This window comes from Tupaia chinensis, unplaced genomic scaffold (assembly GCF_000334495.1).
Source record: "Tupaia chinensis unplaced genomic scaffold, TupChi_1.0 Scaffold000561_1, whole genome shotgun sequence".
NCBI lineage: Eukaryota > Metazoa > Chordata > Mammalia > Scandentia > Tupaiidae > Tupaia > Tupaia belangeri.
In genome coordinates, this window is record NW_006160074.1 from 3967238 (window position 1) to 3985584 (window position 18347).

At 45.5% G+C, this 18347-nt stretch overlaps 1 protein-coding gene across 7 annotated transcripts in view; it reads right to left on the reverse strand.

The window, feature by feature from the left end:
• Positions 1-2641: 2641 nt before the first annotated feature.
• The window catches only part of CELF1 (CUGBP Elav-like family member 1), a 33004-nt gene continuing 17298 nt past the window's right edge, over positions 2642-18347 (reverse strand). For 2 of the 7 annotated variants that reach the window (XM_027775429.1, XM_006157822.3), the window contains exons 7-14: positions 17830-17991; positions 13970-14045; positions 12417-12545; positions 11455-11565; positions 10003-10188; positions 7342-7485; positions 6520-6687; positions 2647-6431 (exon numbers count right to left, since the gene is read on the reverse strand). In XM_027775429.1, the coding sequence (XP_027631230.1) occupies positions 6560-6687; positions 7342-7485; positions 10003-10188; positions 11455-11565; positions 12417-12545; positions 13970-14045; positions 17830-17991 (936 nt within the window). In that variant the 3' untranslated portion in view covers positions 2647-6431; positions 6520-6559. Of the gene's footprint in view, positions 6432-6519; positions 6688-7341; positions 7486-10002; positions 10189-11454; positions 11569-12416; positions 12546-13969; positions 14046-17829; positions 17992-18347 lie in introns of all 7 variants that reach the window. The other 5 variants (XM_027775428.1, XM_006157819.3, XM_006157820.2 and 2 more) reach the window with 4 other exon arrangements.

Sequence of the window (18347 nt, forward strand, 5' to 3'; positions counted from 1 at the left end):
AAGGTAGAGGAAAAGCATTCTACGGCTGAATCACGACTTTGAGTTGATTGAATCCCGTTGTTGCTGCAGGACAGACTGTGCGTTTGGTCATAGTGGCAATTTTTTTTTTTTCTCTTCACATTGTGAAATCACTTTACATTGTTTTCTAGTAGAAAAGGCAAAAAACTGTACAAAACCCCTAGTGTTAAATACAACGTTTGTACCAATAAAAAACTCACACAGGTTTGTCTCCAAAATGTAAAGGTTCTTTTTTTTTTCTTTTTAAATTATTCACAAAAAGCAGCTGGAAATCAGAAAGGCAGCTGCCACTCCAGGGTCTCAAATCCATTAAAACCACCACAGAACAATTAAAACAATCAAAGAGAGAAAAGGAAAAGGAAAGAACGTCCAACGTTTGGCATTTGGTTTTATCCACAGGTTTTCCCAGAGCTCCTTTTGGAGTTGAAAGCAAAATATATTGGCAAACGCGGCTTCTCAATACACGGGAAGGGGAGCCTCAGCGCCTCCTGCCAACAGAGGCGGCTCTGTGCAGTCAGACTGTGGGGCGCACAGCAGTCTCTCAGGCTGGGCTTTCTGGCCTCTTTCCATCCAATACCCCTTCCAGGAAATGAAGCAGCCTACCATGCGCTGGGCCTTCACTTGGCTGCCCTTTCCCCCTGGTGGGAGTGGCCTTTCAAGCAGAATACGGGACAACCCGCTGGGTCCCAGGGCAGAAATCTGAAGGGCTCCCTTCCTTTATTGGCCCAGCATGGACGATGCTAAACAGTGCTTCTACCTTCCCCACCCCCTCCCCCCGGCCCTCGGCTACACCTCTCCACCCTTCCCTGAACGGTCTTGCCTCCAGCTCTCTCACCCACCAGCAGCTCGGGTCTGGGTGGGATCTTTCATAGATTCCTCCCCTGCAACCTGTTCTCTCCACAGATCCATCCAGTGACCTCATCCTTAGCTCTGCTGGCCTCTCTTCCCTGATCCATTCACATTCTTACTCCCACCTCCAACACCCTGAGGCTGGATGGTGCCACAAGAGAAGAGGGTTCAGTTCCCCTCAGGGAACCAAAGAACTGGTTTGCCTGACACCCAGGGACAGTAGCTATTTGGCTCTTCACTCAATTTAAGAAACCAATCTCTGCCCTCACCCCTCTCCCACCAGCTAAGCAGGAGCAGAGCCTCGGTGAAGAGCCAGTATGGGGTGGTTGGTGCCCAGGGCTGTAAACAGTGTGAAGACTGTAGAATTGTGCTTGTCACCTCGGAAAAACGCAGGCAGGTGAATTGCCGCTTAGTGCACACAGGGCCTCCTCCAGGTGGGTAAGCACAGCTACTTCTCTCTCAAGCTCTCTACCCCTAATGCCCTAAAGGCCTTGCCCACCCACAGCCACCTTCAGGGTTCTAGCTCTGCCTCTAGTGCCTCTCTGGGCCCCTTCCCTTCTCACCCCCTCTAAGCAGAGCAGCCAGCTTCCTGGACGCCCCGTTGAGACCTGGAAGCCACAGGAGGTGACAGTCTAAGTGCACAGGCAAACGCTCTAAGGGCAATAGAGGAGAAAGTTGCCACTTCAAAATAAAATACAATCTTGAAAAAAAATCAACCCCACAACAATTTAAAACAGCTTCTTTGAAACCCTTTTAAATCGGTCAGTTTTTGCACAAACTATAGAAAACAGAGAGGTGAAGGTGATATATACGAAGGTGTGAAGAAACAGCAGGAAACATGCAAAACTTGTTTTTTTCTGGGCATAATCTTAGTAGGAAAGGAAACAATTCAAAACAAAAACACAAAAACAATACAGGGGGAAAAAAAAATCAAAGCATCACATTTTGCTGTGGAGACTGTAGGAACAAGCATGGGGATGAGCCCTACTGGGCCGAGGGGAGGGGCCGGAGGGGTCGAAGGCTCCCGCAGGAAAAACCACAAAAGAAAATGAGAAAGGGCTAGCTGGGACCCGAACTGCAGCCTGCGGTCAAAAAGGAAAGGGGGTCCAGGTGCTTTCCGCAGTTGAGAACTCAAGAAAAACAAAAACAAAACAGCACATGCAGTCTCCTCAAGCCCCACAAACTAGATCAGCAAAATGTGCTCAGGAGCCTTAAAGGTTTTAGTGACATCTTTTATTTCATTGTTTACTTCAAAGTTGTCTTTAAAACTAAGCACACAGAGAAACAAAGCCTAGAAACGGACTGGCTGTGTGTTCACAGAAATACAAACACCACGCGGTATGTGCTAGTAGGGCTGCTCTGAAGACAATTACAAAGAATTGGAATCACAAAATCAAGTGGTTATCTTATGAAGTTCTAGAAAAATAGATTTTTTTATATTCAAATGCAAGTTTAAATATTTCCCCTTCAGCAGTCGTTCTAGCAAAACCAATTTGGCAGCACAAAAGGGAAAAAAAAAAAGAGGAAAGAAAAAAGAAAAACAAAGAAAGAAACAAACATAATAAAAATACACGTCAGCATCAAAGGTCAACACAAGGTCAAAGGTGAGAGTTCAAGCATCAGAGAAGCTGAAGAGACAGGGATTTGGACGATGTACTTGACGCCACATCGACATGCTTTAGGCACAACGATGAACAAACGGCAGGAATCTAGAAAAAAAAACAAACCAGAAAGAGGGAGACCCACTGAGTTACACAGAGCAATACATCACATGCAGTCTCCTCAAGCCCCACAAACTAGATCAGCAAAATGTGCTCAGGAGCCTTAAAGGTTTTAGTGACATCTTTTATTTCATTGTTTACTTCAAAGTTGTCTTTAAAACTAAGCACACAGAGAAACAAAGCCTAGAAACGGACTGGCTGTGTGTTCACAGAAATACAAACACCACGCGGTATGTGCTAGTAGGGCTGCTCTGAAGACAATTACAAAGAATTGGAATCACAAAATCAAGTGGTTATCTTATGAAGTTCTAGAAAAATAGATTTTTTTATATTCAAATGCAAGTTTAAATATTTCCCCTTCAGCAGTCGTTCTAGCAAAACCAATTTGGCAGCACAAAAGGGAAAAAAAAAAGAGGAAAGAAAAAAGAAAAACAAAGAAAGAAACAAACATAATAAAAATACACGTCAGCATCAAAGGTCAACACAAGGTCAAAGGTGAGAGTTCAAGCATCAGAGAAGCTGAAGAGACAGGGATTTGGACGATGTACTTGACGCCACATCGACATGCTTTAGGCACAACGATGAACAAACGGCAGGAATCTAGAAAAAAAAACAAACCAGAAAGAGGGAGACCCACTGAGTTACACAGAGCAATACATCCAAACAAAGAGAGAGAGAACAGGAACACTCACTGTGTACAGCCCTGAATGAGGAGGCGGGGCGGGCCAGGGGGTCGGGTAATGACAGGGAACTTTTGCACATGCTAACAATGGACACAGGGAAAAAAGTCAAAAAGGACATGGAGAACACCAAGAAAACATCCACTGCCAGAGACAGAAGGGAACCTAAGGCTTGGATTTCCTGCAAAGCGCCAACTGCGGAAGCGAAGGCGGCCCCTGGGGAGCAGCCCTCAGCCTTTCTCCCCACTCCCTGGGCAGGACCCAGAGGCAAGTGGAAGATGCTGGCTGGGGCAGGGAGAATTCTTTAGAGAAGAGGGCCAGGATTTCTGCTCCATCCTATGGCGATGACCTTTTATCACCAGAAATCCAAGCTCTTAGCTTCCACGCAGGCCCTGGCCACTTATGTGGAAACCAGGAGACAGTGGTCTGGGCTGCATTCAAGGCAAATCAATTTCATGATGTAACCCAAATCAGAAACAAAACTACAGCAGAAACACAACGTAAGTGAAACCTCCACACAACAAAAAGGATTGCTTAAGACTTGACTGCCAGTCTCCACTCTCCGAGCTGAGCCCTTTCACACCGTGAGACTTGTAGGGGAGCAGCTTCTGCACAAACCATCTTTGGCCTGGGGAGAGAACTGTGCTCAAGGGCAGTGCCGCTACTGTCTAACTCACTGGGCAGGGGAGGGAAACGGGAAGTGCATGGTCTCACCAGCTGGCTGCTTCAGCAGCCCAGGACCCTGCTGGGGTGAGTGCTTCTTTTAGAAGACAGAACCCACAAGCAGGTATGAAGCCTCAGGGTCTCGTATCAAAGGCAGGTGGACTGCACCTTTGCCTCTGATGTCATTAAGAAACGAGTTTTGTAAGGTCCCAGAGCCCAGGACAAATCCCTGGACAGAAAAATGGTAAATGGGGGAAGGGAGAGAAAGGGAGTATGAAGGAAGCAGAGTTCTGGCCCAGAAGGAAGACAGAACAGAGGTGAGGGAGCACAGCAGCGCAGCACCCTGTTGAGCACAGCTCCCTCCTCTGCCAGCTCACAGCACTGACGCCTTCCCCTAGGGCAGGTTAGCTGGGCTGCAAACGGCCACAGAAAGTCAGTAGTTTCAATCATACACAGCACCCTGTGTGTACAACAATCACATTCTGGATTCTACAAAATCCTGGCCTTTTCCAGAGATATAATTTAGGTAATAAATATTCTCCACCCCGGAGCTGTATAAAACTTCTATAAAAATAGAAACAACATTCTTGGTTCCAGCTGGTTGGGATTCAGAACAGTGCCTCCCCAACCTAGCGTTTTTTTCTTTTTTTGTTTTCTTTTTTTTTTTTATTTTTATTTTTTTGCATTTATTTAAAAAATCCCATCATGACCCTGGAAGCCTTTAGAACAGTTTTATCCTTTGAAACACAGGACACATTTCTCCCAGTGCGCAGAATTCAAGTTTACGTGGTTCAGCTTAAGAAGTGTATGTTTCACGTTTCTTAGAGGACAACAGACCCAAGTTATCAATCACTATGAGAAGGGAACAGCTGTTCCAGCTTCAATGGGATAATCCAACACCACCAACTACCTGTACAACAGCACGACGGTCAATCCCTGTCTGTTACCCACAGGAACAGATGGCAAAGAGAGAGGCCTCATTTGATTTAATAGCAAACCAACCCCTTTCTTCTTATCTCTGCTGCTAGGAGAGGTCGAGACTGCAATTTGTGAGGTTTAAGACTCCAGGGGCCCAGGGCTAATAGTCACGTCCCGACAGGGCTACTTCTGCCCAGGTGTTCATTCCCAACAGCCTATGTCCTTCTTGGCTCCCCACCTCCACGGCACTTCTTGGAGCTGTGTGGGTCACAGGCAAGAGCTGGAGGGAGACCCGTGGGAGGCAGCAGGGAGCTAACTGTACGCACAAGGACAAAAACGAACATACTACTACTGAGGTAAATGAACACGAAGTCCATACAGAGGCTGTAAACGTCCTGTTGTCTCCTCTATCCCCAAGAGCAAAAGATGGATGGGGTTGGAGTAGCTAGAAGATGGACCTGTCAGACCTCTGCGGGAATACTTCATCTGGGACACTTTAATAAGGGGGCTGGCATGGATTTCTGAATCCTCTTAAGTACTAGGTTCTAGCCACTGGAAATTGTGGCAGCCTGGCTTGAAGAGACCCTCTGATTCAGGTCCATCTAGCAGCATCCTCCTCCTCTAATTTAATGGCTTTTGATCATTCGGCCCAGGAGAAGTATCCCTTTTACTAGATACTGCAAGCCCTTCTTAGATGTGCCCTCTTGATAAACTGTGGCTTGAAATGGAGGTGATGTTCCTTGCTGTAGGTGAGCTACAAGGAAGGAAACCAGGCGACGTCTTCCATAGTGGCCTTTGTTAAAGGGTCTTGTTGGAAATAGGCCACAGTCTAATTTGGTATAGAAATAAACTGAAAATTATCTCTGTGGCTGCTTCTCCCAAACAGCTACCAGCCAGGCAGGGCCAATCTAATATCAATAGGCTGGGGAAGCTGGTAATGTGCGATGCATCCCTGCTTTTTGCATATGTCAGGCTAATTTACTTCCAGAGAACTGTTAACCCCTTTTCATAAAAGAGGGGCAAAAACCCAGGACAAAAATCTGAGAAACAGGTGGCAAAGAAAAAAAAAAAAGAAAGAAAAGGAAAATCCAAAAAGCAAACAAACAAGAAAACAAAAAAAAACCCCCACAGTTTCCACAGAATGCAGCTATGGAGGAGTTTCCCCCCAGCTGCCAGGGCATAGGAGTCAATTCACTTCCTCCCAAGCCAACCCACTCTCTTCTGCTCCCCACTGTTCTTGGATGTCAGTTTTCATCTCAACCACCCTTGCAGTCAGGGAGATTCTGGGGGTTGGTTTTTTGTTCCACTCAATCCTCTCTCAGGGTGGTTTGGGGCCAATTCTGATCTTTGTAAAATGTTTCCCCAGTGACCCCCCCAACCAGGGTGGTTTGGTGTTGGTCCTTCTCAACACACACTGGTTACAAACACAGCAAACTTTAAATAAAGGAAAAAAAAAAAAAAACTTAGGATATGGCACCTAAACTCCAAAGTAAAACACTGGAAACCAAAGCACAAACTTGTCCTCTGTACGAAGCGAAACTCCCACAGAAGGCAGTAGCCGAGTCTTCAGGGCAAGCTGTGCCTGCGAGAGTGGCAGGGATCAGGGTCCGGGGCTGTCAACACACAGCCTTAGGGCTTCGAATCATTAAGGGTGCTCCTCCCCCACTTACCAGAAGACCCTCTCACTCCAGTCTCAAGAGGGGAGCACGCTCAGTAGGGCTTGCTGTCATTCTTCGAACGTTTGAGCTGCACTTTAAGCCGCTTCATGCCAATCTGAAAGCCGTTCATGGACTGGATGGCAGCTTGAGCAGAAACAGGATTGTCGTAACTTACGAAACCTGTATGTCCAAGCAGAAACCCAAGTGAGGGATATAACGAGGAAAAGGAGAGTCTCAGTCCTCCTCACACAACAGATATCTTATATGCTTAGTCTCAAATCCCAACTGCGCTCAGTGGGGGTCAGGCTCTGGAGATCACGTCACAAGAAATGAGTTCCTAACAGTACCACCTTGGCATCTACATGGAACTTGTAAGTTTTTTTTCCTTGCAAGCCATTTTCCATAACAGTGTGAGCAGAAATCATTACCTCCACAACAATAAGAAAACTGAGGCTGAAAAGGCAGGCATGTGATCTGCCAAAGGGAGAGTTAAAAAATAATCCATACCCTTGGGCCAGACCCATAGCACTGTGCAATGGGAACCGGATACCATATCACAAACCACGTTTGAATCCCTGCCTGGTGGATTAAAAACACCAGGAATATGTGCATGCATTCCCAAAATCCTGGTGAGAAGCAGGAATAGAGGAAAGGAGATTATGACATGACCATGTCCCATTAGGGGGTGCTTTAGGGGGTGCTTTCTCCCCCCCCCTACGGCCAAAACAAACAAACAAATCCAAGTCCAAATTTTCTGCCATCAGTTCCCTCTCATCCTTTCTCAGGAATAAAATACATAATACCCCACCCTGACCCAAGAAGAAGCCATCGTACCAAAACACTTGCTCAGGTTTGTCTGCTTATCTATAAAAACCTTGGCAGACACGACATTCCCGAAGGGCATAAACATCTGCAGCAGGTCCTGGTCTCCGAACTCCTGGGGCAGGTGATAGATGAAGAGGTTGGCTCCCTCTGGACCTTCAAAATACCCAATGATTGAAAAGACATCAGCGTCAAGTACACACATTGTCTTGTGCCAATGGGCTTTCATTACTACGCATGTTTAAACTTTCACAATTCCAACAAGTGATTTGTTTGGGGAACTAAAGATTCTCCAAGCACAAGGCATGGAACTGAAGGGCAATCACTGAAACAGATTCCTCCCCTCAAGTTTTGCTATTCTCCATCTCATGGAGGGACATTAGCACTCTACTACAAGAGGAGGATGTACTGGGCTAAAAAAGCAGGCAGACCAGGTGTGTGGAGCAGTAAAACAACAGGCTGGAGACTCAGAGGAACACAGAAAAGGAGGCAGAAAAAGGTTTTAAGCAGAACAAATTTCAAAATGATGCACAGAAAGTACAGAGACAATGACTAGATCTGTAGTGCCAGTGGCAGGAAGTAAGGGCAGGAGACAAAGGAATTTCTAGGGTGATGGCTTTACACATCTGTGGTGGTGACTGCAGGACTATATGTGTTCAAAGCTCATAAAGCTATATACAACAACGGGTGAATGTAACTATACACAAATTGTATCTCAGTGAAGAGCAATTTTATCCTTTTAAATGTGCCTATAATTAATGATGAGCTAAAAAATAAAAGTGCATTTTTGGGGGCCAGTAGATGGTGTAAAGGTTAAAGTGGATCCCACATGGCCAATTGTTGGGTTTGCATCCCAGACCTGGGAGCTTGAAAATCATGCCAGGCACGTGTATGTGCATGACCAAAATCCAGAGAAGAGACTGGAGGAAAAGGGAATGCAGTGTGGCCATCCCCCCTCTCCCCCAACCCAGCGAGCAAAAGTGCATGTTCTTTATCTTTATCTAACCACTCAACAATTTTCTACCTAAAGGGTTTCATTGCAACCGCAGTCCCTCCACTCTACAGCCACTATGGCCATCTTGCTCCTGTCAAACATATCATGGAATGCTGCTGCCACAGGACCTTCACTCTACTGTTCCTCTGCCCCCATTATTCTTCTCCCTCCAGATACATACACAGCTTGCTCCCTCACTGCCTTCAGGTCTCTGCTTAAATGTCAGCTTAGACCTCTGAGCATTCCGCCTTTTAAGCGCAGTGCTTCCAGCACTCCCTATCTCCTTTTCTTCTTCAGCATTTTTAGAGTATCCTGTTGATGCTTGTTATGTGCTGTCTCTGAAATCTCTACTAAAATATCAGTTCAAAAAAGGTGTTCCCCTGGGGCCAGCAGGTGACATGGTGGTTAAGTGTGCTGGACTCCCACAGTCAACAGACTGTGGTTCGAGTTTCAGACCTGGTGGCTTGCTGATTCTCACTGTCTCTGTTCCTCTCCCTCCCTTTCTCCCTGGTCAAATTTAAACAAACAAATAAATGAAATAACAGTTCAATAAAATAATTCTTAAAAAACAAACAAACAAACAAAAAAACCCCACAAACACCAAAAGGTGTTCCCCTAGGCCAGAAGGTGGTATGGTAGTTAAGACACTGGACTCCCACGTGGCCAACTGAGGTTTAAGTATCAGACTCAGTGGCTTGGAAAAAATCATGCTGGCACTTGTGTGTTCATGCCTAAAATCCTAAGAGGAGAATGGAGAAGAGACTGCAGGGTGGCAATTCACCCTAGGGGTGACCTCTCATGTTCTTGGTCTTCTTTTGGCAAGCAAAACGCCCTTACAGCAAAAACTTTCATTAAAAAAGGAAGGAAGGGGACCAGCAATTGGCGTAATAGCTATGTCGCTGGACTCCCATGTATTCGACTGTGGTTCGAGTCCCGGACCCGGCAGCTTAAACTCACGCTGAGTGCGTGTGCATGTGTGTTCAAAATCCCGTGAGGAGAATGGAGAAGGAACTGCGGCATGGCCATCTCACCTCGGGGGTGATTTCCTGCCTTCTGTGTCCGTCTTTCTGGCGAGCACACATGCGCTATAGCAAAAACATCTCCAAAAAAATGGAAGGAAGGAAGAAAGAAAAAAGAGGTGTTTCCCCCACTATATATCAGCAGGACACAGAAACATTTGATTCAGAAAAGCTGAGGAGGGGGTAGACCAGGACTCCTTGCCTTTATGACACTTCCCTCTCTTCTCTGTTACTACTTAACCTTACTGGCCTCTAGGTATAAAACCCCAGTCAAGTCTGAGGACAAGGTAATCAGAAGGACTTTCAATTCCTACGAACCACCTTCAGGGGACTTTCTGTCAAGGATACCTAAGTAGAAGGTCTTCTGATAGGTTTATTATCTGCAGAGAAAACTTCCTAATAAAAACAGATTTTTATCAAAATGATGTCAAACACAAAAAGGTTCGTATCTGTTTCTTCACCTATAACTATAGCCCCATCCCAGGAGGGCATATGGAGGTTCTGATCTGAGTTCCATCCAGAAAACACTCCAAAGGCAGATACTCCAGATCTACTTCTGACACTGCCCAAGGAAAGTGCAGGTCTGAGCCCCTGAACGGTTCTCTAAGCCTCTGGAACAGCATCTGCACCCCTGACCCCAATTCTGCGCTCTGTACTCACCCTCCTTCTGGCTTCCGGCAGCACCGATACTCTGCTGGGTCAGCAGGTTCTGGTTGTACAGAGTGGGCAGTGCCGCAGCAGCATACTGCTGGATCCCCGAGTAGGCCTGAGTGAGGGCTTCCATGGTGCTCCCGGTGCCGTTGGAAAGGCCACTGCTGCCCAGGCCACCATTCAAAGCAGCCATCCCTTGGTTGAAAGAAGAGCAGGATTAACACAGTGGAAAGACTCAACTGATGCCAAAGTCAGGTACACGTAGGGACATCAGAAGAGGAAAACTCCGAAGTTCTCCCTTTCATCTACCTCTTGGATTCTCTTGAGGGAGGATTTCACCACATTCACCAGGCCTTTTTACTAATGGGGATGTTGAAGACACCACACTCAGGGGTGGTTCATCCCACTACTTTCTTCCTGCTTATGGAAGAAGTGATACCACCTACACCTAGGTGAATGGCTCCATTTTCCCTGTGGCTATCCTGCCATTCCTCATACACAGCTGGAGCACGGGAAACGAGTCCCAGGACTGGGGCTTAAAGTGGTATACACAACCATAGTAGGATGTGAATAAACGCTATCAGGGAACAGGGACTAACATTACTACGTCCATCTCCATGCCAGGCACTGTCCTAAGCAGTTTGCTCACTACCACTTTACCTAAGTTCTCATTTAACTTAATAACCCTTCATGGTGGTCTATTACCCCCACTTCACAGATGAGAAAATGACCTTAGAAAGGAGACCCAGGGAACCAGCAGTTAGCGTAATGGCTATGTCGCTGGACTCCCACGTAGTCGACCGCGGTTCGTGTCCAGGACCCGGTGGCTTAAAACTCACGCCGGGCGCGTGTGCGTGCGTGCCCAAGATCCCGAGAGGAGAATGGAGGAGAAGGGATTGCGGCGTGACCATCCCCCCTGGGGGGTGATTTCTCGCTTTCTGTCTCTATGTCTCTCTCTGTCTGTCTGGCGAGCGCACGCGCCCTACAGTGAAAAATCTCTCCAAAAAAAAAAAAAAGAAAGGAGACCCAAAGTTAAAGCTAGCGCTAAGGGACAGAGGTGAGATTTACCAGGAATTTGACTTGAAATTTGGTTATTTCTTTCTTTTTATTTTATTTTATTTGAGAGAAAGAGATTTTTGCTACAGGACGCGTGCACTCACTGGAGAGATAAAGGGAGACAGAGAGACAAAAAGCAAGAAACCACCCTCGGGGGGGATGGCCATGCTGCAATCCCTTCTCCATTTTCTTCTTGGGGTTTTGGGCATGCATGCACATGCACCTGGCATGAGTTTTAAGCTGCTGGAACTCAAACCGCAGTTGAATACATGAGAGTTCAGCAATGTAACCATTATACCATCTGCTGGCCACTCCAGTTATTCTAGTGATGTCCCTACCCAGGTTGTTTAACATATGCTATCTGAACAAGGAGTGGCCTGTTGACAGCTAGGAACAGCCTCTTACCTGCCAAAGAGCCAACGTTGAGACCAGCTGTTGCTCCAGCCAACGTCTGCAGGGCTCCAAGTGAGGCTATGGGGTTGACAGAGTTACTGCTGCTGGAGCTAGGTGAAGACCCTGCTATTAGAAATCCAGGAGTTAGGCTGCCTGTAGCTACAGGGACTAACAGCCAGGACCTATGGCTCACTGCCTCCCCCACTCGCCTTTGGACTTCAGGTGTACTGCGCTAAGTGAAACTTCTCTAATAAACCTTCCTTTTAAAAACAAAAACAAAAAAAGAAATCCAGAAATTAAACTCAAGCCTTCTCTTCTCAACAGGAACCAAAGTACAAGAGTCATACCACTGGGTTGGCAGGTAGTGTGGTGGTTAAGGACGTTTTGACTCCCACATGGCCAATTGCAGTTTGAGTCCTGGACCTGGTGGCTTGCTTTCTCACTCTCCCAATCACTGGCTCACTCTGGTCAAATAAATAAAAATAATTCTTTAAAAGAGAGAGAGAGAGAGAGAGAGAGTCACACTATCCATCTCTTTTTTTTTTCTGCAAATGGGTTTTTAGTTACTAATTCTGGTAACTGTCCTTGTAGGACGCAGAGACAAAATGTTGGCAATAGTGGGGGCTGGCAGGAGGCATGGTAGTTAAGGGTACTGGACTCACACATGGCCAACTGTGGTTCAAGTCCTGGACCTGGTGGCTTACTTTCTCACTTTCCCTCTCTGGTCAAATTAAAGTTAAATAAAATAATTCTTGGGGAAAAAAAAAGTTAGCTGACAATCACTACTTTAAAAAAAATGTTGGTAATAGCAAACTAAAGAGATTTCTCTACAACAGAAGATGGCATAGGAATTTGGAAATGAGAGTTAACTACTTTCAGAATAATATACCTCTCTTTTGGGACTCTATCGTCAAATGGAAAGGATCTGCCCAAGGCCCACAATGGCAGCGCACTGGTTCTTAATACATGCCTACCTGAACTGGTGAGTACGCTGAGGGGACTGCTGGACGTAGTGAGAGCATTGGTACCACTTGGTGTGTTCTGGGCTGCGCTAGCTGCAGCAGCTAGTGCAGCCAAATTCTGTAACTGCATTGCATTTAACCCTGCAACATCCAAAGCAAGAGATCAGCCAGTAGGTAAAGGTGCCTCATATCCACTCCAGCAATGACAGCACATACCAGCAGAAGGCTGGACCCAGACAAGAAGAGCTGCTTCAGAGGATGCAAGCAATATTATGGGGCTCCAAAAAAGGAACCACTCATTAAGAAACTTAAACTTGGAGAAGAGACAGCTAATCTAATAACATCACCCCAAATGAGCATTGATAAAGAGCTGGGGCAATCAGGAAAGCAGAAAAGAGGGGATGTCTGTGGCCCACCAAGGGCACAAAAGAACAATAATGCAAAACCTGTGGCAGAGTGAGTCTGCGTCCACAGCCCCCAACCACACTTTACAGAGGATTTGCTTTCTGCAATGGAAGGGAACAAGTGGAAAATACAGCAGGGATTCAGAAGGCCCAGGAAGAATGACAGAGAATACATGTGAGAACAGCAGTAGGAGAAAGAATAAAGAAAATATTGCTATTTAAATAACAGATTAATCATCAGGAGAAGAGAAAAAACAGAGTAAAAGGCTTCCAAGTAGTACCTAGACAACACAGTTAAAAGGAGAGGAAGAAATCTGAACTGGGTCATGTTGCAAACTGTTTTTTAGATGATGGAAAGACAGACAGGGCGGGAGATGAGAGTGAGTTAAAGAGTAATGAGTATAAAAATAGTTAAAATAAAAATCGAGTAACTTTCCAAAATATAGCAAATTCTAATTCCTTGGACAAAGTGTACCACTATCAAGATTATCCAAACTGCAAACCAGAGTTCACTGAAGAGCATCTTTCTCTCACATGCACCTCACAGCCTTAGTCCACTGCATAGGGAACAGGCATAGGTAGCCATGGAACTTCCACGCACCCTATCCCCACCAACTCTTCTGATGGGCCCTGCCTCAAGTTTGTCTGTGGAGCCCCCGTCGTTACTAACAGATCGACAAATACGGGATTTGTCATTTAAGTTTTCTGTGTATGTTAACATCATCAACAGACAATGAATTCGCCTAAGTACATGTATAAGACTCACAGGTAAACTAAGTGCTTGTTTCTAGCAAATTTAGGGTAAGCTATTTGCATGAAAACAATCTCTGGTTCTCTTCAGTCACTTTACTATAGAAATAAAGAGTTCCTCCAATTTCCTCCTTATCAGAAAGCCTTCATATAGTTGGTAGAGGCTAAGAATTCTTTCCTATCTTATTCCCCAACAGTGATTTAAAGGGGCAGGGCAGGGGGTGGACAGACAACCTTAGAACATGTGGCATCAACTAACAATAGAGTCGCCTTACAGAGACAAGACAGTTGAGTTCTGAGATGTTCACCCTAGGTCAGTGAAAAGACTGTTTTGCACCAGTGATGCAGACTGTCGTGAGCTGGGTCTGCTGGGCTGGCGCTGCTGCTCGTCTGCAGCGGGGAAACACTTACCTCCCATTGGGTGGAGGCTGCTCAGGGTGTTGAGGTTCCCAGAGGAGGCAGTCTGCTGAAGGAGCTGCAAATAAAGCTAGACATTACACCAAAAGACAGAACAAGAGTGAGAGTGAGGGCTGGTTCTGCATCTGGGATAACTCTACAGCACAGCAAAGCGAGAGTGCAGAGGCCCCCAGAGAGAAGAAAGTCGAAGACAAGAACCCAAGCCAACACAACAGAAACAGGAGGCTTATGACAGCATGGGACAATACAACACAGCTGAAGACCTGGCCCAAATGATAGTATGTTCACTGAGCACTGAGTCAGGTTCAAAGTCCCTGGGCAGCAGAATACAACACGGCCGAGGGCAGAAGTAAAGCAGGGAGGAAAGCTAACCTTGAGTCTCCTACAATTAGTGTCTGTGTCTGGATGATGACCAGGTCTAGTTGCCCACTCCCAAGTTTGCCTTAGTTAGGTCCACATGCTGTATTCTGCAAGCGGTTCCATCTAGATGGGCAATTTCTACTTCATACTATTTTAAAAATGTAATCTGAGCATTTCATGGTATTTCATGGAATCACCCTTTACTGGCCACAACGAACTCATGACTTATTGATCACTTCCACGCCATACATCTATGAGCCCTATTTATCTCTTCCCTGCCAAATTAGTCTTCACTGCTGCAGATGATCAAGTCCATACAAGGTTTGGTGTGTATTCTTTCAATGGCTGTCCCATAACAAGTAAAACAATAGGGCCTGTCCATGAGCTTATGGAATTCTACGTATCTCGGCAAATTATAATCTTTATCTAACAAATCTACTGCAAATCTCTACACTAGTCAAACCCAATCACTACTGCTCCTTATGGAAAATTGGTATTCTCTGGGAACCAGCAGTTAGCGTAATGGCTATGTCGCTGGACTCCCATGTAGTCGACCACAGTTTGCGTCCTGGATCTGGTGGCTTAGAACTCATGCCAGGCGCATGTGCATGCGTGCCCAAGATCCTGAGAGGAGAATGGAGGAGAAGGGATTGCGGCGTGACCATCCCCTCTGGGGGGTGATTTCTCGCTTTCTGTCTCTATGTCTCTCTCTGTCTGTCTGGCAAGCACACGTGCCCTATAGCGAAAAAAACCTCTCCAAAAAAAAAAAAGAAAGAAAATTGGTATTCTCACAGTGGAGCTGCTGTCTAACTTGCTTCCCATTCCTGCAGACATTTATTCTGATTCCCGTGTCATCCTCATCAAACTCAATCCCTCTAGAACAGAGTTCAAGGATGGGTTTCAGGAAACCCACAAACCTCCAGAAACAGAATGAAAACACACACACACACATACACACACACACACACACACACACACCCAATTTTCACTCCACTGAGATGGAAGCCACAATCCCATAAACATTAAGCACCACTGCTCCTGGGGGACCAGCAGTTAGCGTAATGGCTATGTTGCTGGACTCCCATGGACTCGACCATGGTTTGAGTCCTGGACCTGGTGGCTTAAACTCACGCTGGGCACATGTGCGTACGTGCCCAAGATCCCGAGAGGAGAATGGAGGAAAAGGGATTGCGGCGTGGCCATCCCTCCTGGGGGGTGATTTTTCGCTTTCTGTTTCTCTGCCTCTCTGTCTTAATGGTGAGCGCATGCGCCTTAAAGCAAAAACCTCTCCAAAAAAAAGAAAAAAGAATCACTGCTCCTTGGGACCAGCAGATGGCATAATGGTTATGTTGCTGGACTGCCACATGGTCAACCATGGTTCGAGTCCCAGGCCTACTGGGCTAAAACTCACACCAGGCACACGTGTGCCCCAAATCCCAAGAGGAAAATCAAGGAGAAGGGACTGCGGTGTAGCCATCTTCCCTGAGGGGGGTGATTTCTTGTTTTCTGTTGGTCTTTCCTGTGAGCAAATGCATCCTGTAGCAAAAATCTCTCCTTTATTGGGGAAAGGTTTTTGTTATAGGGCACATACACTCATCAGACAGAAAGAGACAAACAGAAGATGAGAAATCACCCACCAGGGCAGATGGCCATACTGCAACCCCTTCTCCTCCATTCTCCTCTTGGGATCTTGGGGACTCATGCACACATGCCATGTATGAGTTTAAGCCACTGGGTCCAGGAGTTGAATCAAGGTCAACTACATGAGAGTCCAGTGAGATAGCCAATTTGCCAACTGCTGGTCCCTAAAAATCTCTCTTAAAAAATAAAAATAAAAGAAAAAAAAAAGAAAAAGAACCCTGCTCCAGTTCAGTAGAGTTCAGTGGGTTCAAGTCCAGATATTGCAGAAAGAACCTCAGAATTCGGGACACTGCATAATCACTTACACAGTCCACTTATGCCCGCATGTCTTCATAAATGCCATGGGCAATGTGATCAATCTCAACTGAGAAAGTGGGAATATTATACTTGGAACCTTCGCTTTCTCCCTAAAAACAGTTCTGAGGGCAGGAATAATATCTAACTGAAACAGAGACCACAGTTCTCAACATATACCATCATGCACCTGCTGGGTGTGGCAATGACAACAAAAGGGGGAATCTTCCCTAAAAAGAGTCTTCAAAACTCTAAGAAAAGACAATGTATATCATGGAGATCACTTTCGATGCATTATCGTTTGGGCAGAAAACTAAAATCTCTCTGAATTTTCTGGCTTACAAGCAATGTTCTAGCATTAAGAAACAATTTAATCAGTTAAAACAATAATAGGGAACCAGCAGTTAGCGTAATGGCTATGTCACTGGACTCCCACGTAGTTGACCGCGGTTCGCGTCCCGGACCCAGTGGCTTAAAACTCACGCCAGGCGCGTGTGCGTGCGTGCCCAAGATCCCGAGAGGAGAAGGGATTGTGGCGCGACCATCCTCCCTGGGGGGTGATTTCTCGCTTTCTGTCTCTATGTCTCTCTCTGTCTGGCGAGCGCACGCGCCCTATAGTGAACATCTCTCCAAAAAAAAAAAAAAAAATACTGTATTTTCTCACTGCTGAGAAATAATTCTAGGGGCACACTGGAACCAAAGGGAATCAAATTAACCACAATTCAGAACCAAACAGTATATCATCCATTCTGTTTCCTTACAGAGTAGTATTTTAAAGAATGAGGAGAGAGGGGTGATGCTAGTAATTGTTAAGTGGATGTTTTGGACTATCCAGACAAATCTAGCAGTCTCACCATCAACAGTTTCAGAGAGGATTTTTCCTTCTGACTCACAGATAAGACACTTTACAGTGTTTTGCGCTAGCTGCAATTCTTTTAAGGGTTAAAGTAGTGATAATCCCTGGTAGTATATACTATAGATTTAACAAATCTATACAACCAATTGGAGTCCAAAATATAGTCTTTTGGACTACATGCCTCAAATGCAACAGAGTAACCAAATTAAAGAGAATTAATGTGCAAGAATGAACTCAAACATACACCTTAATATTTGTTCAATAATATCCATGTTATTCTCTTGACTGCTCAACCTACTGAATCACAAATTTATCATACTCTTCAGAGAAGGCTCAAAAAGGACATTAATGACGCCTTCTATATCTGTTAGAAAGTGATATGGAAAAAAATGGTAGTTCCTCAGGAATTTTTTCTTGGAGGCAGGGACAAATGAGATGTTTCTAAATCTTCACATCAGGAAATCATGATTTCATTTAATTGTAGCAAAAGCCTCAGGACATAATCAGAGATGCTTCAGAGTAAGTTTGTGTCTGAGAGAGACACACTAAAATGACCTAAACAACACTGCATTGCCTGAATTTTTCTGTAAATTTCTATATGCTGAAAACTGTAAAAGCCACAATGTTTGCTAGCTAGGAATAGCAGAAGAAGAAACAGCTGAGAGCTTGCACAGTCTGCAGAAAGCAAACCACAGAGACTCACTGCTAAATACTGGGGTCCGAGAGTATTTAGACCAGCAAGGTTTCCCCACACAGATGCTGCGCTGATTTGCTGCATCTGCTGCTGGAGCTGCTGGGCCATTCTCTTCTGTTCTTTGTCCTTCTGTGTATCAGCAAACTTTACCACCATGGGGGATGAGCAACCCTATGGAAATACCAAAACCAAAGGATCAAACTCCTTCTGGGTAAAAAAAATCCTCTTTGGTGACATGCAGGTGGCATCCTAATTTCATTCACTGCCAAGTAAGTCTCCTCTTGATAGACATGAGCAGCAAAAGACAATTTAAAAGGGCAACTCTTGGGCCAGCGGGTGCTGTGGCAGTTAAGGTGCAGGATTCCATATATCCAATTACACGATTTGGGTCTTAGTCCCTGTGGCTTCAAAAATCACACCAAGCGTGTGCATGCCCAAAATCCCAAAAAGAGATGGGAAGAGAATAGATTTTGATATGGCCATCGCCCTGGAGGGATCATTTTTCACCAATATTGCTCTTCCCTACA